The sequence below is a fragment of the Thamnophis elegans genome, chromosome 12 (assembly GCF_009769535.1).
Source record: "Thamnophis elegans isolate rThaEle1 chromosome 12, rThaEle1.pri, whole genome shotgun sequence".
In the NCBI taxonomy this organism is placed as follows: domain Eukaryota; kingdom Metazoa; phylum Chordata; class Lepidosauria; order Squamata; family Colubridae; genus Thamnophis; species Thamnophis elegans.
In genome coordinates, this window is record NC_045552.1 from 55,862,550 (window position 1) to 55,886,578 (window position 24,029).

General features: G+C 47.8%; 1 protein-coding gene across 5 annotated transcripts in view; it reads right to left on the reverse strand.

Annotated features, from left to right (window-relative positions):
- Positions 1–244: 244 nt before the first annotated feature.
- The window catches only part of LOC116515817 (kelch-like protein 13), a 44,974-nt gene continuing 21,189 nt past the window's right edge, over positions 245–24,029 (reverse strand). For 4 of the 5 annotated variants that reach the window (XM_032228062.1, XM_032228064.1, XM_032228066.1 and 1 more), the window contains 6 exons: positions 13,695–13,836; positions 12,577–12,709; positions 12,191–12,387; positions 9,659–10,454; positions 4,543–4,656; positions 245–1,733 (listed from right to left, as the gene is read on the reverse strand). In XM_032228062.1, the coding sequence (XP_032083953.1) occupies positions 1,246–1,733; positions 4,543–4,656; positions 9,659–10,454; positions 12,191–12,387; positions 12,577–12,709; positions 13,695–13,808 (1,842 nt within the window). In that variant the 5' untranslated portion in view covers positions 13,809–13,836 and the 3' untranslated portion in view covers positions 245–1,245. Of the gene's footprint in view, positions 1,734–4,542; positions 4,657–9,658; positions 10,455–12,190; positions 12,388–12,576; positions 12,710–13,694; positions 13,837–23,119; positions 23,245–24,029 lie in introns of those variants that run through there. The other variant, XM_032228063.1, reaches the window with a different exon arrangement.

The window sequence follows — 24,029 nt, forward strand, 5'->3', positions numbered from 1 at the left end:
AAAAGTTGCCAGGTTTGGGGATCTCTGCCCCACAGGCTCTGCTTGAGCATCCCGTGGGAGTTTGCGGGAAAAGTACGTCAAGTCTCCCCCCCCACTTTGGAAGCTCCTGCGGAACCAGAGCCCAGCCGGCTGTGCTTCCCCCCACACCACACAACATACACATAAAAGGGTTACCTGGCAACGGGAGGCGAGAGCGGGAAGAAGAGAGCGGAGCCCTTCATTTCAAGAACAAACTCCCACCTAATTGCAGTTAAAGATTTTATTGAACAAAAGGAAACAGGGCAGAGGCTGAATTCTCTGAGCAAAAAAAAAGCAGCTCTGTCCCAAGCTGTGTTTGTGCTGAATAACCGTCTGAACTGAGATTTGATACGGGGAGGGCGGTGTGTGTGGTCAGAGGCAAAGGAGCCCCCCGTGGGGCCGGAGAGTAGAGGGAGGGGGGGCAAGGCCCACAGGCGCGTTTTCATCCGGAGGAAACACTCTGGTCAAACGCGGAGTGGCTTAATTCAGAGAGAGTTCTAGCCCTTGTCTCTCGGGAAATCCAGTGCAGGGACCTCACGGAGTTGCCAGGCCACGAATCACCCGAGCGACGGGGAGAAGGAGACAGAAGGCAAAGAGAAAAAGAACAAAAACCCTCAGTCAATGCTTCATTCTTTTTAATTGGGGGGGCAGCAGGGGAGGGGAAGCCTCCCCACCCCCCGATGTACAGATCCAAGGTCACCTCAGGTGCCCTTCCCTCCTTCACGGCTTCCAAACTCCTGCAGGGCCTTTTCACGCAGAGTCCCGGGCATGAAGTCTAAAACGCTCCATTCATTCAGAGGGGGAGGGGGAGGCGGCTGGGGCTAGAGACAGAGAAGGGGGGGGGTCCTCTCCCCACCCATGAGGAAGCTCTCCTCCAGGCTTGGCCAAGGGGCTCTGGTAGGTGCCATTCAGCCCATCTTCTTCCTTCCCTCTCCCGCGAGTGGAAAACCGACAGGAGCCGCTGCTGTTTCCTCCTCCTCCTTTGTTGAGCCTTTGGAGGTCCAGCATTTTCCAGGCCCACCGCCAGAAACTCCCCAGACCAAACACCCCGTGGACAATCACGTCTTTCCTCGGAGGCCCCCCCCAACCCAACCCCACCCCACCTGTGATTTGCCTACAGCTTCAGGGCAAGAAGCCCTATAGAAGCTGCTGAAGACGAGGAGAGGACCCATGGCGCGGTGCAGCAGGAGAGCAAGGGTCCCCGCGGGGGCCCCTCCGGGACCGTTCTCAAGGCGCCGAAAGAGGCGACTCCCGTGAAGGCGACGCTAGATTGTCCTCGGGGGGGAAGACTGTCAGGGTGCAGGCCCGGATGCCCCCCAGGGACTCTGGCAGGTCAAAGACCTTGTGCCACTCGTCCTTCTCCGGGTCGTACTTTTGAACGATCTCCACCATACAACGGTTGTTCCACGAGTAGCCCCCCACCACGTAGATCTTATTCTCGAAGACAGCCACCCCGACGTCACTTTGGCCACGCAGCATGGCTGCGATGGGAGTCCACTGGTCCAGGGTCGGGGAGTAATATTCGCAGCTGAGCACGTCGTCGTAATCGCTGGTGCCCCGGAAATGGTTGCCCCCGATGACGTAGAGCTTATCGCCCACCGTGCACATGCAGTGGAGGCCCCTCACCGTGGTCATGGGGGCCTTCTGTGTCCATTTGTCCGTGTCGGGGTCAAAGCACATGAGCTCCTTCTGGAAAGTGTCGTGGGTGATGCCACCTGAGGGGAGGAGAAAGGCAGACACTCAGTCAACAGCCGGTAGGGAGTCCCAAGGCTGACCAAAGCCTTCACCAGCACGCTCGTTTCTCTCTTTATCAAACCTACAGGTAGTCCTCGACTTACAACCGCAACCTGCCTGCTGCCAATTACCTCCACTAGACCGATTAGATCCCATAGATTAGGCCTCCTCCGAATTCCATCCGCCGGCCAGTGTTGACTGGCGACTACCCGGAGGAGAGCCTTCTCTGTGGCTGCTCCGACCCTCTGGAACGAACTCCCCGTGGAGATTCGAACCCTCACCACCCTCCAGGCCTTCCGCATAGCCCTTAAGACCTGGCTGTTCCGACAGGCCTGGGGCTAAAGAGGTGTTGCCCCCCCCCCCCCCCGTCTCGAATGGTATGACTGTTGTGAGTTTTAAATTATATATTGTTATGTTTGTTTTTTAAAATTTTTTGTCTGTATCCCCCTTCCCCGGTTCGAGTTGTGAGCCGCCCTGAGTCCCCCTTCGGGGGGAAAAGGGCGGCATACAAATACAATAAACTGAACTGAACTGAACCGAGCCCGACGTTTCTGTGGCTAAGCGACACACTTGTTAAGTGACTTTGCCCCATTTTGTGACCTTCCTTGCCACCGTTGTTAAGTGAATCTGGCTTCCCCATGGATTCTGCTTGTCGGGAGGTCACAAAACTTGACCTTGGGATGCAGCAACGGTCATAAGCGTGAACCAGTTGCCAAGCATCTGAATTTGGATCGTGTGATTGTGGGGAATGCGGCAAAGATCTAAAGGGTGGCCATAAGTCTTTTTTTTTTAGCGCTGTTGTAACTTTGAAGAGTCACTAAATGAAGTGTTGTAAGTTGAGAACTACCTGTATATGCCACCCATCTCACCGTCTGGCCTTCCCCGTTCAGATGACCGTCTCATTTCACAGCTCAGCGTGCAAAAGGGGTGCCGTGGCCAAACTCCCACCCTCACCACTGAATGGGTGAAGCCCTCGGAATGCTGATCTCAGCCGAGCCCCAGGACTGAGTCAGAGGTGGGGTGGAAGGGGGATACCTATGTAGCAAGTGGCCCTCTCCCCCACCCCCACTCCCACTCCAACCAGGGCACGTGGGTGTGAATCAGACAAAGAAAATCCACCGATTAGGTCCTGGCTCTCTTCCTGGGAGGAAAACACAGCTCATTTGTCTGCTGCTTCCAAGATTTCTAGCAGCTCAAGGTCACCAGCCCTCCCCCTCCTCCCCCCCAGCAAGCCTGTTAGGGGGCTGGGCTGGAAAGCAGGAAGGGGGTTTGGTCACCTCTGTGGCTAAGGAGGGACCACAATCTGGGCCTCCCTGCTCCTAATCCAGCACCTCCATCCCTGCCCAAATGGGCTCTAGGACTGCTTGGGGGAGGGGGGCAGCCCCAAGTGCCACAGGGGGCTCCTCTGGCTCCTCACCCCCCTTTCCCCAGTGCCCCACACTCTTGGCACATGGGATTGGGTTCCAAAGATCCCCAGTTCAAACCTTTAGTCCAGGGATCTCCAACATTGGCGAGATGGCTAAGCTACACAGGCACCTCTTAGCCCATTTCTCCCAACGGGGGACATTTATAAGATGACCCACAAGGCCCCCTCCGGCTCTGTTATTATAAATCTGATCAGGAATGAGCATCATAAACAAGAAAGCGGCTGGATTTCCCTTTTTAAAGGGGTGGCTATCACGGAAGGCAGCCAATCAGCTGAAATAACCTGTTTCTCCGAAAATAAGACCTCCCCCGGATAATAAGCCCAATGGGGCTTTTGTGCGCATGGGCTAAAATAAGCCCTCCCTGAAAATATTGCAACACAGCAGCAGCCATGAGGTGACCATGCTCGCCGCCTCCTGCACCTCAAAAATAATAAGGGCTCCCCAAAAATAAGGCCAAGCGCTTATTTTTTTTGGGGGGGGGGAGGGGTTGTCAAAAGAAAATAAGAGAAGAAAATCTGGTGTAACTTTGAAAGGGCAACGGAAGATATTGTTTATGTATTAAGAAAAAGTAATCATAAAGATGAAAAATAATGGAAGAGAATAATTTGGCAGAAAGTGAGAAGGAAACAATGATGTAAAAAGGATTATGTAAATGAGAGGATGTAAAAGAAAAGACTCCGACAACTCTTTGTTCCTATAATATGTTTAATTTGTATTAAAAAAAAAACCTTGAATAGGGGAAAAAAGAGAAAAGAAGACCCGGTCTTATTTTCAGGAAAAAACGGTATATCCAAGAGGAAAGTCCAAGATTTAACAGTGTGTCTTCTCTGAACCATCAAGTGGGGTGGAAACTCAAGAGGAGTGAAAGAGTACATACCGTATTTTTTGGAATATAAGACACACTTTTTCCCCTCAAAGAAGAGGGTGGAAATCTGGGTGCGCCTGAATACATTCTTTGGCCTCCCGAAACCTCGCCCCCTTTGCAAAAATGGCTGTGCATGGCCTTCAGGAGGCTTCCAGAGTGTTCCTGGCCACTGGGGAGGACAGAAATGAGCAAAAAATGGGCCGTTCTTTGCTCATTTTGCCCCCCCCCAGCCCCCAGGAGCACTCTACAAGTCTCCTAAAGGCTATCCATGCCCCCTTTTTGACAAAAACCAGGCCCATTTTCATGAAAAACAGGCTGTTTTGGGGAGGTCTGCAGAGTGCAAAACCTTTTTTTAAGTCTGATTCTTCGAAATCTTGGTGCGTCTTATACTCTGAAAAACCCAGTAGGTCTCTTTGAGGATGAAAGGTACACCTGGCAGTGGAGGTCTGCAGGTGTGGTTTGGGAGGGGAAAGGTTTGAGGACGACGGGCCGGCTCACCTGAGATGTACATCAGGCCCCCATAGACAGTCCCCGCGTGGCCATAATGGGGTTCGTTCATCTTCGCCACGTAGCTCCATTCGTTCATCCTGGGATTGTAACACTCCACCGTAGCTGTTGGGAAAAGATGATCAGAATTCAGGTGCTTGGCAACTGAGCCGTATTTACGACGGCCCCGGGGAGCCACGGGACCCCACCCCCTTTTCTGACCTTCTGACGAGCAAAGTCAGTGGGGAAGCCAAATTCACTTAGCAACCATGTACCTAACTTATCAACTGCAGTGATTCACTTAACAACTGCACCGAGAAAGGTCATGGAATGGGGCACAACTCACTTAACAAATGTCTCACTTAGCGACAGAAATGTTGGGCTGGATTGTGACCGTAAATCAAGGATCCGCGCATATTTGACCCACGTCTGCAATCTCTGAAACAGCCCCCACCCCCAAAGACCCCAAAGGCCCAGCCATGAGGAAGGAAGGCCATTATATTCCACGCCTCGACCCCAAGGAAAGAAGGCGGGTTAAGGCGTCCCGTGACCCGACAAAAGGGCGAACAACAAAACCGCGCCCGACTAAACCGCGTCGCTGACGTCATCAACGTGGCGACAACAGCCAGCGCGGAGAAAGAAGGGCGCTTTAAATAGCGTGTTGAAAGCAAGCCGATTCAACTTAAGGTAAGAGTTAGGTTTAGGGTTAGGTTTAGGGTTAGGTTTAGGATTAGGTTAAGGGTTAGGTTTAGGGTTAGGTTTAGGATTAGGATTAGGTTTAGGGTTAGGGGTTAAATTTAGGTTTAGGGTTTACAGCGTGCTTCTTTCTCCGCGCTGTTGTCGCCCTGTTGATGACGTCAGCGACGCGGTTTAGTCGGGCGCGGTTTTGTCGTTCGCCCTTTTGTCGGTGAACCAAGGCGACCCCTCAATGCTGCCCTCTCTGGCTCTTTTGCTGTGGGGCAGCCTCTCATCCAGGGATGTTGGTTTGGGGCAAAGGAAGCTCCCTTGGCAGCCATCGCTTCAGAAAGGACGCTGAGCAGAATCTTCTGCCTTTGTGGATTTATTTTCCACAACCTCATGGTTTTACGGATGATTTGGGCATCAGTGTCGGAAACAGACTCACTCTCCTTCTCCCTCCCTCCCTCCCTCCTTCTCTCTTCCCCCCCCCCCCCATCTCTCTGCTGGTTTCATGTTTCTGACCGGATTGCCCGTTCTATTTTCAGCCCCCCGATTGTGAAAATAGACAGGGAGCAAAGTTTTAGTTGCCTCTTTTTAAAGGAAGCAGGTGCATGCAAAGCAGCCACGGGAACAGGGCACCTCAGTCATATCGGTCGAAAAACTCAACAAAGCTCTCCCCCTTCCTAAACATAAGTTGCATTTTTTTTTTACACACACACACACACACATGTCTGTGAATGATCTTCCTTTTCTTCCTTCCTTTCTCAGAAACACCCATTTGATAGCCAGCAAGAATTAAAAGCTTTCCAAGAAGCGGGCTTTAACCATATTAGTAACCTTTGCACAGACCGCAGAGGGAGAAGCAGCTATTCAGGTGCAGAGCAGAAAAACACCGGGTCTCTACTGTGCTAAACATTAACCGGCATTAAAATTAAATCTCGTGTGTTTAGAGAAAAAGTTTCCAAGGGAACGTCTAGCCTGCAGCTCTTCTAACAGCAAGGCTTTCTGGGGAAGGAAGCAGGAATTGAAGGATTCCTTCCATGCCACCTCCCCCTTTCGCTGCTCAGAGAGACCTGGGTGGCCACGGGAGGTGGGAGCAGGTCTTGATGTGAATGTACAAGCAGGAGAGGCAGCTTCCCGTAAGGATTCCCATGGCTGCTTCCCCAAACCACTCAGGGCGGCCATGATGATTGGGAACAGTCCTCTGCCCCCCACATCCCTTCCGATCCACTCCCTCCCCAGGGCAGCCTCCCCCTAGAACCGAAGCCGGCCTCTGTTGCAGTCGGATGCAGTGACTTCACACCTTCCAAGCTTCTAAAAATAAATCCATGAGCGAATACACACAACACCAAGCTTATGGCAGGGGGAAAGAGGGGGGGGGGGGGCTGAATGATCTCCACCGCGCTTGGGCGTCTGGGAAGAGAAAAGAGCCTCCACTGTAAATGTTCCAGTGGGGACTGTGGAGACAGGCAGGCCTCTGTTCCCCCATCCAGGCTCCGATTCAAGTCATGCGCCAAGGCTGCCTCTGTGTGATATCTTACCCAAAACTCGAACGGAAAGAGACCCACATAATCAGGACATCATGTCCCGAGATGTTAGGCCCTCCGTTTCTGGCCACCCTTCTCAGAAGAGGTCAAACCGGCCAAAACCTGGATGGATTCCTCAACGGCTGAGAAGAACATTTGTTTCACTGAAGACTTCTGTTGACCCCAGCTGGAGCATCGAGACCAGACCGCCGAAAAGCTCAAAGGAATAGTGAAAGACTGGAAGATGTGGAAAGACCGGTCCATAGAGTCACCAAGAGCCGGAGGAGACTGGAGGGATAATCAAGACTTCTGAAATCTCTCAATTTGCCCCCTTAGGTGACCACACACTCACTTGGCTGCTGTCAGCTCCCTAGTAAGCCAAGAGTTCACTAGCCCGAAGGTGCTTTTTCCAGGAGGCAACTGGGCTTTCTTGTTTTTTTTTCTTTTGAAGATGTTTCACTTCTCATCCAAGAATCTGAAGAAGTCTTCAAAAAGTCTTCAGAAGAAAAAAAAAAGAAGGAGGTCCAGTTGCCTCCTGAAAAAAAGCTCCTTTGGGACAACTGTGGATGACTAAGAATCTCTACAGACTTTTAGCTGCATTGTTTGGGATGAAGACCCTTGGAATGGTGTGGAAGTAGGAATGGATTTCCAGAGGGAGGGGGGACTTGCAGACTACAGGAAGCAGGAGCACCACTCAGGTGACCCTCGGGACACAGAGAAACCTCCAAGGGCTTCAACGACCCTCTAAAAGGATGCAAATGACCAGCTGTCTGCAAGGAATATAAATCCTTCCATTGCCCCCTATCTGATCAGAGCTGAAAAAGCTTCTTGGATGAGAAGCGAAACATGTTCAAATAAAGTCCAGTTGCCTCTTGAAAAAACACCTTTGTGACAACCGTGACCAGGAGGACTGAGAATCTCTACAGGCTCCAAGAGTTCCCTACATCATGTAGGAATGATGGTATTAATTAGAGTATAAGCATTAGACAAGATCTTGGCCATATTCAAGGTCGATCATTAATGCAACGAACTACAGAAAAGACATCTCCATATTCCATTGGTCAGGCAAATCTCTACAGTTATTGTTATTGTAATACTTTTCACACCATTTTTATGGCGCCGTGATTTTTCTACCTTAAAGCAAGATCTTCTGATCATTTGTTCAAGTTTGGGGGACACCAGCAAACTCTTAGCATTTCATTTCTGCTTCATCTCTTCCTAGAAGGAGGGTTTTTTTTTTTTTTAGTAGACTTAATCATTCCTGTCTTTGGGGATTATTCCCAAGCATCAACTTTTGTAGAACTGTCTGTTGGATTTTGAACTGCCCCGTCCGTGTTTCCTATGTCAACTCTCCGTGTTGTCGAGGGGACAGAATGAGGTGGAGTGCATTCCACACATACTCTCGGCTGGCATCGGATCTCAGATGATTGCAGCCGGTTTGGGAAGGGGGCATCTATAGGGTAATGTGATTTATGACACAGATTGAGCGGAGGGAAGGAACAGGGCTAAAGTTCAGAAGTAAATCCAACGAAGCACAGGCTTGGCTGCCAACAGATCTTGCCTAATGGAGCTCCTAATAAATCACTGGTTTTGTATTGAAAACTTGACTTGATGCTTATGAATCAATTAGGGCGTCTTTAGGAAACCTAACATCCTATTATTTGAATTTTAAGCAAATAATACTTGCATGTCAGCAGTGGTGTAAGTGGGGCTTTGCCCTCAATCACAGAAGGCAATTTAAAACAAACAAAACACTTCTTGCCAAATTCTCAGCGAGGCAGTCCGGTGGGGTCAGAGAGCCACGTGACTATTCGTTTGGGGATGTTTCTATGCCAAGAACGCTAGATCCGATTCCCTGCTATCTAAACATTATTAATAATGAATAAACATTATTCATCTTTCTTCCTTTCCTGCCTTTCACAGGAAAGAGGGAAAAGTTACAAGGATTCTTTCTACTTTTTGCTGCTCCCCCCCCCCCAAAAAAAAGGAATCAAAAGCTGCAGTGAAAGTGGGGGGGGAAATGGCTCGCAACGCAGCTCGACAAAAAGAGAATATTTCGATCTAAGAATCGACAGGACCGCCAAGCCAGAGGACTGACTTTCATACAAATGGATCCAGCTCATTATGGAAATTGATGCAAACTATTTAACAGGCCACAGGCTGTTCAAGGTAACCCTGAAGACAAGTACTAAAAAGTGACAGATCGTATCAAGAGGGACGAAATTAGAGGAGGATTGTCAGGCAGCAATGGAGCTGTTCGCCTAGGGAGTTTCGACGGAGACATGCTTGCCTGAATCCGTTATTTATAAAAGTGGAAGATGCTAAATTATAAGAAGATCCTTAAAAGCCGCCCTGAAGAAGGTCCTAAGTGGGAAATGCACAGCTCACAGAGATGTTTTTCACACTTTCTTTGCTCACTTGCCTGTGAGCTCACAAGGGGGTGGGGGGTGGTAGGAAGTGAGCCCGTCTACTCAGAGCAGACTAAGAGAGCCAGCCACCAGCACTTAATTCTTCACACGTCAGACAAAAGAAGCTTAAAATAAATTCAGATCAGCGCTACCCGCATAAAAATCAATAAACAATTCGTTTGTTCAGAAGAAAACAGGCCCATTCATTATTCCTCTTGGCATGTGGGAAGATAGACAATTAAACTCGGCATTACCATAATAATATACAGCGGCACCGTTATTATTTCCAAACACTCCTTTCAAAAATGTGACACAGGTTAGGAGGTAATGCCGGGGTTACTCAATCCTTTCCAGAGCTAGGGATAGGCTGACTAAAAGCTTTGCTCCTTTTAACAAAAGGGGCCGAATTGTCTTCGTAGATGGTGGAAACGTTCTGGCATAATATATCTTGATGCCAGAAAGCCACCTGACTGTGAATCGCGGCGACTGAGCTTCTCCGCGTGAGATGGAGCTTACCTAATTCTCCGGCTGCATTGCGACCACCGACGGCATACAGATGTCCTTTGAGGGCACTTAGGTGGAAGAAGGTCCGTTTTTCATTTAAGGAAGCCACCTGCATCCACTTATTGTAGCGAGGGTCGAACCTGAAGACTGTGTCCACAGCGGTCTTCCCTTTCGTGTCGTAGTTGCTCTGCCCGCCAACCACGTAGAGGAAGTTCCCGATCACCGCGATGCCATGCTGGTATCGGGGGGCGTCCATGGGGGCCAGGGACCTCCACTCGTGCGCCTTCTCGTCGTACATCCGCAGTTCCTTACTCACGACCAGCTGCTGCCGGAGGACCCCTCCCAAGGTCACCAGGTGGGTGCTGTCCGAACGGATGGCCGTCCTCTCCGACTGCATCACCGGCTGCATGTAGGGCATCATTTGATAGTTACTGGCTTCCAAGAGCAAATTGACGCAAGTGTTATCAGTCCGCATGAAATCCACGGTCTGGACGTAGTTGATGAGATCCTGGGGCGTCATCAGAGGGAAACGGATGTTTTTCATCAGCTTCGCAGCGCACTCCATGCGCGGCTCCTCGTACCGCAGCCACCGGCAGGCGGCCTTGAAGAGTTCCAGTTCGGTGCAGTGCTTAAGGCTATTACTGGAGAGGACGAAGGCAAGGCGCTCGAAGGGGAGCTTCACAAACTCCCCCGTACTCAGCAGGGCTGGGAAGTTCTTGAGGATGAAATTGTTCACATATTTATCCACTTCGGTGAGGTTGTACGTGTTGGCAATTCGCCCCACCTCAACGCAGTTCTCCAAGGACACCTACGAAGGCAAGAGACGGCCTATTAGCACAGAAGGGCTTACCTGCAGGGTGACTTAATACCACCTGACAGGGAATACTGGAGTATTCCCTGGGTCTACTGCCATTATAGCCACTCCCCCCAACACAATGTGTCCCAATTTGACAGCAGCACTGGAAGCAGAGCACAAGGCTTCCATTTCCTCAGCAACTATCTGCACAACGAACATCAAGGGCGGGAGCTACAACAGACTGGGAAGACTGGCCCAAGGTTTTGCTGGTGCCCTTCTCCAATTGTCCTCAAATAAGACTGCATCCGTTTTTTTCCATAAGGGGACGCTACTTTGAAGAGTCACGTACACCCACACATCTGGGATGGACTAGATCAAGGGAGCAGGCTCTTTTTTTAAGATTTTCACTCTTAATGCTGAAATTGCAGGAGGGAAATAAAGGGCTAGGAAAACACAAATCGGGTTTCCTTGAAAGGTGGTTGAAAATTCTCAGCTGCAAAGTTCAGACAAGCGGCGAAGGGGCGGCAGGAAGCATCCGGAGGCAGCTAAAATTGAAAAGCAAGAGGGGGAAGCAACTGATGATGAGGTCAGCTGCAAGCACCCCAGCTGAAGACAGGAAACAGAAACGAGAAAGGAGATGATTCGCAAGACGCAGGCAGTTGATAGGTTTGCCAGGAGGACCAACAGACTATTTCCTTACTCCCTATAGTGTTTCTCAACCTCGGCAGATTGAAGACACTCTGGACTTCAACTCCCAGAATCCTCCAGTCAGCATGCTCGACGTCTTAAAGCTGCCGAGGTTGAGAAATTCACAACTTTGTGTAGTCACAACTCGTATTCCACCAGGACTTAACACAGATTCTAGGATCACATTACCTGAGAAAGAAAAAGGACACGGTTATCACAAAAGGTGCAGGGAACGTCTTCCTCTCTGAGATAACAGCTCGGTCCCATCTTCCCTAGCTCTAAAACTGATGGATCTTGAAAATCCAACTGTGTTTAGAAAATCTCCCTTTCCCCTCCCTTGTTGGTATAAATGGCTGGTTATTTTTGTCACTTGTGACTTGGATGGTACCATGTTTTTAAAACCCACCGGTTTCTGAAAAGCTGCACGTTAGATGTCCCACTGTTTTTTTGTTTTTTTTTTAATCTGTTTAAAATCTATTTACATGCCAGTTGCGGAATAGCTCAGCTGTCTCTGTCTTTCCTTTAATCCTCGAGCAGCCATCAAAATACATACCCCTATTTCCATCTTACGGAGTCACTCAACTCAGGCTGCAAAGTGAGGCCTGCGTTAAGTAAACGGCACCTTCTCCAGAAGAACCCAGCTGTTTATACGCCGAAACTGAAAATAGCAGCTCTCCTTTGAGGCTCAGAAAGTAATTTACAATGTGAGCCTTCTGATCTCCCACAGCTGAGAACCTCCCCCTTGGCAGAGAAGATGTATTTATTCCAATCAATTTGCAGAACTACTCCAAGACAGTTTATAGGAGGCGTCCGAAGCGCGCATCATCCTGAAGGTGAATTTAATTGCGCGACAGGGCTCACACACAGGCCGAGGACTAATTGCGTTTGGTGCGTAAAGAGAGGTCCGTGTTTTGTGGGGAGCTGCCTTGCAGAAGAACGGCTCCTGCTCTAATTTGAGCAACTGCGGAGCAGAGCGGCTCTTTTGGGAAAAACCCTTTGCAAGCTCAACCCCCCCACCCCCGTGGTGAAAACTAGGTTGGTGGGACTTTCCTTTCCCTTACCCCGGATATAAGAAACACTTTGCAGAAGTCCAGCACGGGCAAGATCTGCAAAAAACTGGCCGCTTCGAGGGTGTCCTGCAGGTTGTCCATGTTGAGGGAAAGTTTCGCCGTATAAATAAAATCGATGATCTTCTTCAAACCTATTTTGTTCACGCCGTGCAGCTTGATGCACATTAAGTCTTGCTCTTTCATCCCGCCTGGGAACAAGATTCAGACACAAGAGGGTTACAAGCCAGTCAGAGCCTCCTCAGGAAGAGTTTCTTCCAAACCGGAGAGAATGGGCTTCATCCCTGACATTAAGTGAACCCCCGAAAGAAACACCCAGAGGGGGGAGGGGGGGAGGAATGTGTCCACTGGCCTCCTGATCCACCATCAGGGAACCCTACCTGTGAACATAGCCTTGAAGTAATCGCTAGCGGACGCCATCATTGCCCTGTGCACAGGGAACACTTCGTCACCATCTCCTGGCACTAAGGTCACGTCACACAGTAACCCTTCTACGCGCAGCTGGTCAAAACCCTGCAAGACAGAACCGCCCACGTCAGCTCTGCTCCCCCTTGAACGAGGAGGTGCCGGCCCAGGGGAAGCCCCACACAATTGGAGTTCCTGTTCCTGAGGCTGCAGAAGCAGTCCCCGCTCAGCGTCACTGGGGAACACCCCCGCTCCCCGGTCGGGGGAAGTGGGAGGTTGCTCTGCTCCTGCCAGCCAGAGGAGGAGGTGGAGGAGGGTTATGATGTTAACCCCACTGAACCAAAAGCTTCTGGTGTTCCACAGGCAGGATCCTGGGGGAAGGTCCGGAAAGCTTTCGTGCTCGTTTTTCTTCACACCGGCTGCGGCTCTTCCCTAGGACTGCCCACCCAGCAATTCCCCCACTCTGTAAAAACGCCCCCCCCCAGGGGAAGAGAGCCCCGTTCAGCCTACTTTGCCCCCTAGTTGGTGGCAGCAAACAATGCCAGGCACGGAGTTTGGCCTCATTTCACAGCAGCTGCAAACGCAAAGCTTCAGCAAGGGGGGGGGGGGCGATGGGGCTGCTCTCGAGAGCTGAAGTCAGAGGACAGGCCTGGGCCTCTGCGGAGCACGCTAGATAATGAAGCTAGATTTTTCACCCTCCAGGCCAAGAGGAAGCAATATATATATATATAGGAGGAGCAAAACATTCACCCTGAAAGGCTGTTTCGCCTGACAAATTCCCTCGAAGGCGTTCGGACACAATTCGCAGGCCAAAGGCCTCCCCCTCCCCCGCTCTTACTTGGACCATGCCAAGCCTGGGTCTCCTTCCATCACAGGGAAAAGCAGCCGCCGCAATGTTCAACTAGCAAAGGAGAGGAAGCCTGCCCAGACCTCCGTTCTCGGCTCCCTTCCCAGTCGTCTGGGTGACCTGGGGCTGCAATGACACCATCGGACAGGTGAGTCTTTGGAGGAAGCTCTTCCCCCTGGAACGGAAGGACACCCCCCCAAAGAAGTTCACCTGGCTGGTGGCTCCCCCTTCCGGGCATTCACTCACCTGGAGGACCACAGAACTGTGAGTGTTGCTGGTGAAGAATCGGGTGGTTCCTGCCTTTGACGCCTGCAGGTGAGCAGACAAGCCCATATCGCTGCTCCCCAGAGTGACTTTCATGTGAGGCTCTTCCTCTTCAACCAAAGATCTGGGAGACAGGAAGGAAGAGAAGGAGACAACGGCCTCCGGTCAGAGCTTGCTTGTTCCTCTTGCCACCACCACCAACAACAATTGCAGGAATCTGCAAGCCCATCTCAAAGGGGAACCTGGCCCGATTTGCATTGCTATTATAAACGTGGCTATTAAATGTTAAAAAGTGACAGGGCAGTTTCTCCTTCTGAATTCAGCCTTCATTGCTAACAACTTTCTTTCATTTTTCCCGCAGTTAAGACGGTTGGCAATTTTCGATCCCCTTTTTCAACATTTGGGGGTTCAAAAGTCTCCCACCTTTTAGGAAGCTAAAAACCCTTCATTGCAGCTGAATAGGAAACTGAGGGGTAGAAAGGGGGGGGAGGGGGAGGTTGGCAAGCAAAAGTTCTGTCTGTCCAGATCTCAAGGGCTGCATGTATGACATGCTGAGGCCTTCACGGCACCTGTCTCCATAAAAAGCTCAGGGATATCGCCTTACACAGAGTCATTTGTGTGTCTTCCGAACACGTGCTGACATGAAAGTATCCGCTTGTCTTCGTAATGTTTAAATATAACTTGCAGCCTCTTTAGAAAAGATCTGATCTCTGAGCCTGCAGGTAAAACATTGGCCTCAAAAGGAGCTTCAGAAATTACTTCCGCAGGACAACTTGCTCCCCCAAATCGGAATAAACCAATTGTCTCTTGCCTACATTAAAAAAAAACACCAAAATCCTGATTAAAAAAAAACAAGAGCTGGTTTAAAATAAATTCTGACAGGTTTTGCTTGCAGCTGCTATTTGCTTGCACCGAGTAGGGAAAGTGGGGTTATTTAAAGGAAATTCTGAAACTTGGAACGTTTGGGGGGTGAGAACACAAATTGTTTGGAGATCAGCCATAAAAAAAAAAAGAACTCTAAACAAGAACTGTGGACTACACGGAAATGAGGGTTTGATACATGGGTGTGAAATACATGGAACACGCAGTGTCAAAATGCAGAACACATTTAGCAAGTTTCTATTTCAAATGTGACCAGGTGGTTACTCACCACAAGGATTTGTGAAGATTAAAGCTTCTTTCTGAATATGCTGCTGTGCACCACAATTAGCAACCCATAAATAACCTGAAATGTCTCATGTCACATCCTGATTAATTGCATAAACCTCTACACAGCCCCCAAACCCAAATCTGTTTCTTTCAGTGCATTCAGACTACTAGAGGTAGGGGGGAAAAAATTAAACGAATCACAGATGGCAGATGTTGGTGCAACAATTGAAGGTGAAGAAAGTCTTCCAAACAGGATGGGATGCCTGTTATTTTTATTTTGTTATTTATTATTTTATTACAGTGCTCAGACTTAACTTTGATACCAGCAATGATGACCAAGAATTTCTGATAGGTTAAATGACATTTTATTTGTGTAAAGTCAGGTTGCGTTCTTGTGGTCCGAGTTGGACAGAAATCATCCACGTTCTCATCTACAGGTGGAATTTCGGCTCTCCCAAAGGTTCGATCTCATCTCCATCACACAATTATGGCTAAATACAAAATATGGACCAAAGCATCTCTCTTGAGTGCATTGCAAAAAAATATATAGCTCAGCAACAAGTAAGTATTCCCTCCAGAATCACTGGAAGATGTTACTGAAGTCCAGTTTCATTAGGTCATATATATATATCACTGGTCCAGGGAATAGGATATTGGACTAGTTCAGATCTGATAAACCAGGGATGTCCAATCTTGGCAACTTTAGGACTTGTGGGAGTTGAAGTCCACAAGTTTTAATGTTGCCAAGGTTGGACATGTCTGCAGTAAACAGTAGTTTCCAGACCACAAGTAGGGTTTGAAAATGTGGGGGGCTTCTTTATCCAGTACACAAAAAGCTTGCATTTCTGGGGGAAATTATCTAGCTTACTTAACTAGGTTTTTTTTTAAACCTTCTTCCATGTTGCTTTCTAATAACAGCAACTCTTCCTTGAAGAGCTGTGGAACTCAAAGACCCAAAATCCACAAGGAGCCGAGGCCATCTCATTATGTCAACTATGCGCCCCCCCCAAAAAACCCAAACGTTTTAATGAAAAGATATTCCGTTTAGACATATTTACCAAAGCTGATTTATATACACTCATTAAAGCTAACACACCAACCCTTATTAATAACTAGTTAATAAGGAGAGTAAATATATTGATTAGGCTTTTCTGGGGATAATGCTGAATCGCTATTGCTTCCAAGAATTCCTCATAAAGTTAATTAATCTGAATTATTCCCATAGCTATGAGCAATAGAAGGCATTATATTAAAAAAAGAGGACTAGTTGGACTTTTAATCCACGTTAAATTCTGTAAGAACCAGGACTACCTTTTACAAGAATCAGAGGAGGCTGTATTTGTTTTAAATTAAAAATTAAAAAAAAATATTTTAAAAAAGAAAAGAATCAGTGGAGGGGAAAAACCCAGCAAAGAAACGAGGATCCAAATAACTACTTGGGCAGGGAGAGGAGTTTTCTTTTAAAGATAAATCAGTTTCTCACACGCAAACATTCTGGGAACCCTCAAAAAAACAATTCATCACAAATATTCAACTCCAAAGCTGCACAAAAAGCTTGAATACACATTTCTAGCTCTTGAAACTTTTTTTAGTGGCTGCTTCTCTCTTCATCTTGCTGATCCAATTATATATATATATATTTGTTATATTTATGCTGATAAATAAATAAAGGGAGACTAGTATAGATCTATTTCAAGCTATTTAGCTCTCATCAGCTAGCCATACCCATGTTGGGAATCGAACCTGTGCTCTATTGCCTCTTAGGCAGATGTGTTAACCATTGAGCTACAGAGCTCGACTCCTTATCAGCCAGCCAGGGTGAGAGGTATATATTTAAAGTCACAACCCCTGGTATGCCCAAATATGGGAGGAAGGTCACACTTCCACTCTCTGTCTTCGGCTCGTCACAAGAGACCATCCAGACAGAAACCCAATATTTTTTATGTAACAAAAAGGCAACAGTAAAAAATATTGGGTTTCTGTATATATATATAATACATACATACAGTGTGTGTGTGTGTGTGTGTGTGTGTGCATATATATATATATATATATATATATATATATATATATATATATATATATATATATAGTGTGTGTGTGTTTGTGTATGTATGTATGCATGCATGTATGTATATAACCAATGTTCAGTTTAGCGATCCTATATTTCACTGCTCTTCTCTGCCCGCCCATGCCCTGTCCCCCCCACCTTGTTTGAAACATGAAACACTTGGGTTATTTTTGTACATCCCAGTTTCAGGTGGAATAATAAAAGGTACCCAAGTCCTTTTCAGAAGCACTCTGTGCCACAGGCCTAAACCCAAAGCTTGCTTTTCGCTCTCAGTGCAGTTAAGAAGGTGGCTTCGTTTGTTCCCAAACGGGTCCTTTAGGACTCCCACAAGTCCTAAAGTTGCCAAGATTGGACATCCCTAGTTTATCAGATCTGATCTAGTCCAATATCCTATTCCCTGGTCCAATCTTACTTTTCTGTTGTTTTGCCTGGATGAAAAACTGCGGAAATGCTATCCTGTAGCATCACCAAGTCATTCAAATCCCACAAATGAATCCCCCCCCAATAATTCATAAAGCTAACCAAGTAAAAGATGGCTTCAGGCCCCCATCTAGTCCCCCACTACTGTATGGGGGCAACCAAAGGTTCTCCTCCTGTCCGAGCAGGCTGGCTGGCTGGCTGGCTGCCTCGTCGTCCACCCATTTCACTTTCCAAGTGCCCGAAGCTCTATTTTCCAAAGCTGCATAGCAGATGCTTAAATAATGGCAAAACTATCTTCCCCTGATGTGTCAAGAACCAGCCACGCTTCTCAGAAAGAGGAGGCGGGTAAGGAGGCCCTTGGCACGAACGCCGAAGGAGGCGCACGCTGCCCTTTGGCATCTTCTACGAAGGCGGGGGGGGGGGGGGGAACAGATCTCGGGATCTTTCAGAAACCTGCCTTCCGCGTGGTGCTTAGGAACCCATCAAAGGCGCTCTGGGTTCCTGAGGAGCAGTCCAAAGTAGTGGTCAATTTCATGAATATTCAGAGCAGCTTAAGACTACCTTCTCTGTCTAAACATCGAGAGCAGCCTCCAAATCGAGGCGCGATCTCCAAAGCCGAGATGCTGATGGAAACTAGGAAGAATTAGAACCCAGAGATGCAGGTAACTCGGGAGGCCAAAAGATGGCTGAAGGAGGACTACCTCACCTGAAAAGGAGGGAGGGGGGGAAGCCAGCCAGGATGGCACAAGGGATCGCTTCCTTGGTAACTCCACCAGACTCCCCCCCCCCCTTATGTTCCCACCAACTGCCAAAGAAAGGAATTAAGAGCAACCTTCTTCCGTGTAATGTTTTCCCAGCCTGTGTTTCAATCTGTAGACACAACAAGCTGCTTACAAATGAAAACACGAATCCTTTCAAACAAAACAGTGGACAAAAAAGCATATAAACAAACCCCTTTTGAGATAACAGATGAAAAAAGGCAGCCTCTGCTTAACCTCTTTGGCACAGCTGATGAAAGAGACGGTCTTTTAGATAACCTCACATCCTGGAAAGAACCAAAGCTTTTTCCGATAGCCCCCCACAACTTTGCTGCTCCTCCTTAGCTTCTGGATTTTAATCTGCTTTTGCTTTTCATCAACAAAAAAACGAACAAAAGTGACTGGGCAACTACACCCATCGAACTGCAGGATATAGGACACAATTCAGTGTAGTCCCACGGATGACCTCTTTGGAGCCCAACTCCAAAGGTTTGCAAACTCTTAAGCCAGTGTTTCTCAACCTTGGCAACTTGAAGACGTCTGGACGTCAACTCCCAGAATCCCCCAGCCAGCATTCGCATTCGCTGGCTGGGGAACTCTGGGACTTGAAGTCCAGACATCTCCAAGTTGCCAAGGTTGAGAAACACTGCTCTAAGCGGTTCAGTTGGTACCCCGTTTCCCCGAAAATAAGACCCCCCTGGCCCAACTGGGCTTTTGCACACACATGTGCTAAAATAAGCCCTCCCCTGAAAATAAGCCCTCCCCCCAAAATATTGCAACACAGCATCAGCCATAAGGTGACCACACTGGCCGCCTCCTGCGCCTCAAAAATAATAAGAACCCCCTGAAATTAAGGCTAAGTGTTTGTTTTGGGGGTCGAAAGAAGACCCTGTCTTGTTTTCGGGGAAACACGGTATTTAGCATCCAAAGGTAAACTAGTTGCAAAGGGAAAAGAAAGAGAAAGCTTATGAAGAATAAAAAAAAAATCTGCTAAACAGGAGGGAGAAAGAAAGCTGCATCTTTTTTAGGTGAGCTTCTGCTGTGGTCCTAAGCATGCTGACAAGCAGCCTTACTCTTTGGGGACTCTGCTGAGCAATTAAAATCTTTAAAAAAAATAAAAAAAATTAAGAGCACGTTATGCAAGACTTCGTTCCAAGATTTATATTGACCAATTTTTTTTTTTTTGCTTACCTTAGCTTGAAGAGAAGAAACGATTACTTTGATAATGTGATTGGAACTATCTTTGACACACTGCAATAACACTGCACTTGGAAGAGGAGAAGCAATGCTGGACACCCCCCCTCCCAAAAAAAACCCAGGCCAGGGTGTGGAAAAGAAGATGCCTCTTCTTTGATTGAACCCCAAAACAGCAGGACTTGAGCCTGCCACTTTAATTCTACTGAAAGCACATCCAATCGGCTCCTTGACGATGCAAGACAAGATAATCAAGTCTGAACTAATGTAATGTGGACAGCAAGGCTTGGCCAAAGTAGGAATTATCTCAAAAAATCTTGCATTTGCAGCAGATGTCCAGAATGGGAAAGTCATCTCTGTGAGTAGAGTAGAGTAGAGTAGAGTAGAGTAGAGTAGAGTAGAGTAGAGTAGAGTAGAGTAGAGTAGAGTAGAGAAGAGAATAACAGAGTTGGAAGGGATCCTTGGAGATCTTCTAGCCCAACCCCCTGCCCAGGAAGGAAACCCTACCCCACTTCAGACAAATGGTTATCCAGTCCCTTCTTAAAAACTTCCAGTGTTGGAGCATTCACACCTTCTGGAGGCAACTTCTGTTCCACTGATTCATTGTTCTAAGTGTCAGGAAATTCCTCCTTAGTTCTAAGTTGCTTCTCTCCTTGATTAGTTCCCACCCATTGCTTCTTGTTCTACTCTCAGGTGCCTTGGAGAATAGCTTGCCTCCCTCTTCTTTGTAGCAGCCCCTCAAGTATCGGAAGGCTGCTATCATGTCTCCCCTGGTCCTTCTTTTCAGCAGACCAGACATGCCCAGTTCCAGGTCTTCAGAAAGGGTCAATGCCTCTGTGTGCATGTCACACAGCTTCAGAGTAAGATCTAAGAAGCAAATCCCCTCAACATACTAGCCTAGTCTGGTCACCCACCTCTGGCGGAAACGGCGCTTGATTCGAATACTAGTTGTGGCCTAAATGAAAGTGAATTGCACCAGGTGACATGTTGCTGGCCTCTTGTTTTCCGTGGCCACTAGCACATCCCATAGCTTTGCATGCACCAGGCCCATGAAGGCAAAGCCTCCAATTCCACAGTTGAGGCAAGGAAACCACGAGAGGCAGAGAGAGAGAGAGAGATTCAAGGCCAGTTTCGCAGGAGAGAATTCCGGAGAGTCCCAAGAGAGTGGGAGGCATACAAATCTTATTAAACTAAAGTAAACTAAACAACTGTTCGTTTAGTGACGGTTCAAAGATACGATGCCAGCGCTGGAAAAATGTGACTTGCGAGTGTTTTCCACAGACACGACCTTTGCAGCATCCCCGTGATGAGAATTCAGGCACTTGGCAACCAACTCGTAGTTATGACGGTGGTTGCCATGGCCCGGTGTCATGCAATCTCCCTTTGGCGACCTTCTGACAAGCAAAGTCAAAGGGGAAGCCAGATTCACTTAGCAACCGCGTGACCAGCTTAATGACTGCAGGGATTTACTTCACCACGGTGGCGAGGAAAGTCATAAAATGGGGCGAAACTCGCTTAACAACTGCCTCGCAACTGAAATTTTGGTCGTATCGCTCAATTGTGGTCGTAAGTCAAGGAACTCCCTTTACCTGAGTGAGCTTCATCGTCATGAAGCTAGGTGGAAGGAGAAGACCTAAATCGTTCACCTCTTCCTCCGATCAATAAAGTTTTCACACAGGAAATAACATCCTAGTCCACATCCTAATGGACAGCCACCACATCACGAAAGCCTGCATTTCTCTTGAATTACAGCTGGATCCTGCCTCTTCTCCCCTTTAACTCAGAGGGATCTCAAACCGCCTCCCCAGTTTCCTACAATATGCGTAATTTGCTGTGTCCGGAAGAGGAATTTTATTCTGGACGTTAAGTGAAACATGGGGCTTATTAAGTCCAATTCTCAATATCGAGGATCTTTGAGGGCAAATCCATCTTTTGGATTTGATACAAACATGGACCCCTGCATGCCCACAGATCAATCATCAACTGCGGGTCTTCTATCTATATGTGGGCATTAAACATCAACAAAAGAGATGTGGGAAATGTTTTGTTCTTTTGCCCAAAACTGTATAATGTAAAAAACGAGACTTTCTTGACTTCTAGGCTCACAGGAGTGTGTCTGGGAGAGCAATTAACCTGCTTGAGGCAAAGTGGGGTAAATTGGGGGGGGGGTGTAGGGTGGTGTAGAGAAGGAACACGAGAAAGCAGGACCTGTAGTGTTCAGGACAATGGATCGTAAAGCACTTCATAAAGACTTAAGAATATTTCTGAGCCTTCTTAAGAATAAACTGTGCCAAACCTATCATTACCAATATAGCCTCTTCTTTGAGATTTTAAAACCTCTTTGGTCTATACATCAAGTACAACATATATTTACTAAGGAAAACAAATGAACTTGATGAGTATGTTTGAGCTCTGCAATTACATAAATCATTACGAAATATATACCTGAACTGCACACGAGAGGGCTTTAAAAAAAAAAGGATTCACTCATTTAACGAATATATTTTAAGACACGTATTTCTATACTTGTTTCCTAGACTCTTTCTAGTTCCTGGTCTGACATATATTGAATTAACAGAAATGTTCCCTTCCTAAGATGGACAAATGCTTCTGTCCTTCCTGTTTCAATACACCAAGTGTAAAATTTCCTTTCAAGTTTCAGATCTAGGAAAAATGCTCTTAACTGTTAAAATGCTGAAAGTTTGGGAGACGCTTTAAAAAAATAGAAGCAATTTGCAGCAAAAAGATACTGCACGTCTCATGATATAAAATGTGGAATAAAAACCAAGAGACAGGAAGAAGTCTCTAGCTAAATTTTAGGTGAAGGGACGACTTGTCTATGAGGAAGCAAATATAAAATCCAAAACATTTGAAAATACAATTGTGTGAAAATTCACACAAGACCTAAGGAAACCAAATCCAAGGCTGTGGAGATGTATTTTGTGTTTTTTAGACACAAAAGCCATAAAAGGCATTTAGATCACAGTATTCGTGGAAATAACGAGCAAAATCACCCAAATCAAGTTTTCTTTCTTTCCTTCCTTCCTTCTTTCTTTCTTTTCCTTTTACCATGCCAGGTGGTTTGCTCAAGTCCAAGCCAGAAATACATCCCTCGTCTTATGAAAAACGTGAGCCTGTGCTTTACAAATCTAAAATCTTTTGCTGCAGTTCTTTTAGGCAAAGCCAATGCTTGGGATTTTTGACTCTGAGAGATGAAAGGGAATCTAAGCAGAGGAACAATTACTTGGATTAAAGAATTGGGACTTTTGACAGCCGGTATTTCACCACGGAAAACCCACACATCACATCTCCCAAAAAAAGACACCCGGGTGATGATTGTGGTGGGCGTTTTTCGCGTTATCTCATGATGAAAAGCAACTAGAGAGAGAGGAAAGAGCTCCGGAGTTTACTCCTCTCAGATCTACACTGTAGACCAACGGCCCCACTTCAAAACTTCAAAAAAAGGGGGACCGATAAGGAAGGGTTGCAAGCGAATCTGCTCCATTCTCCTCCCCTTCTTTACCCAACAAAGGCAACACAACACCTGTCATGGGGTGGTGGTGGAGGAGGAGAAGAAACAGAACTGACAAGAGGAAGGAAAAGCCGACATTCCAGGATAGGGGAGAGAATGGGATGTGGACAATGGAAATTCTTAGACCAATGTCACAATCAGAGAATATAATACGGCACCACAGATAAAAAGGAAAGAGGGGTGTTAAAACTGCACAGAGCCGAACCCTGCCGGGTGGGGTGGGGGGAATATGATCTTACAAAGGCATGCCCACCTCAAGATGCCCTCCCGTCCTCTGACTTACATGTACGCTGGAGAAAGCGGCGATGACCGGGAGGTTTTAAGCACGGCCACGGGGAACTTCCAGCTAGCAGGCGAGCTCGTTTTCCATTTCAATGGCATGTTGGTCACCGCGATACTACAATAACAGCAAACAGCGTTTCCATAACAGACGGCCGGCTCGGGCTCCCATTCCAGACGCACGCACTCTCCCGGGCAGGATGGTGGTGGCGGCGGCGGCAGCTCCGGCTGGGAACCAGCCAAGCCAGCTTGCCAAGGATGTGAACCCGGCGTTTCCAAGCTGCCAAGGGGGGCTGCCGGGCTTCTCCTCTGACCCCCACCGTCCCCTAAAGCGGGCGGGCGGGCACTGGTAGGGCTTGGGCTGGCCGCTGACGGTGCCACCGCCTCATTAGAGAAGGGCTGACTGCAGTGTACATTAGAAAAAAAAAAAGAAGAAGCGCGAGAGGGCGAGGGAGGAAAGGGGGAGCGGCTGCACACCGCCAGGCACCACAATGCAGCTTTGGTCTATAAAAAGACCGCCTCGGTCTTCCCCCCACCCCGAGACCGAGCTGGCACTACTATTGTTCCACCTTCCCCAGTCACACTGCAGCACCCAGCTACATTCAGTACCTATTAACCTGATTTCTGGCCAATAGTAGCAGGAAAAGGAAAAAAAAACTCCCCGAAATGACAAGAGGAATGGGGTGTGCGGGAGGGGGGGGGGGAAGGCGAACGAGATGGATGTCATAAAGGAAAACAAAGGAAACCTACCGGCTCAGAATACATTTGTCATCCTCGGAATATTCGTCGCCGGAGCTTCTGCAACAGTACAAGCGAGCGAGAAATCTCAGCATAGCCTTAGGCCAAGAGGGGAAGGAGGGAAGAGATCAGTGACCAAACGCAGCATCCACCGCCTCTTTTCCTTCCGTGCAAAT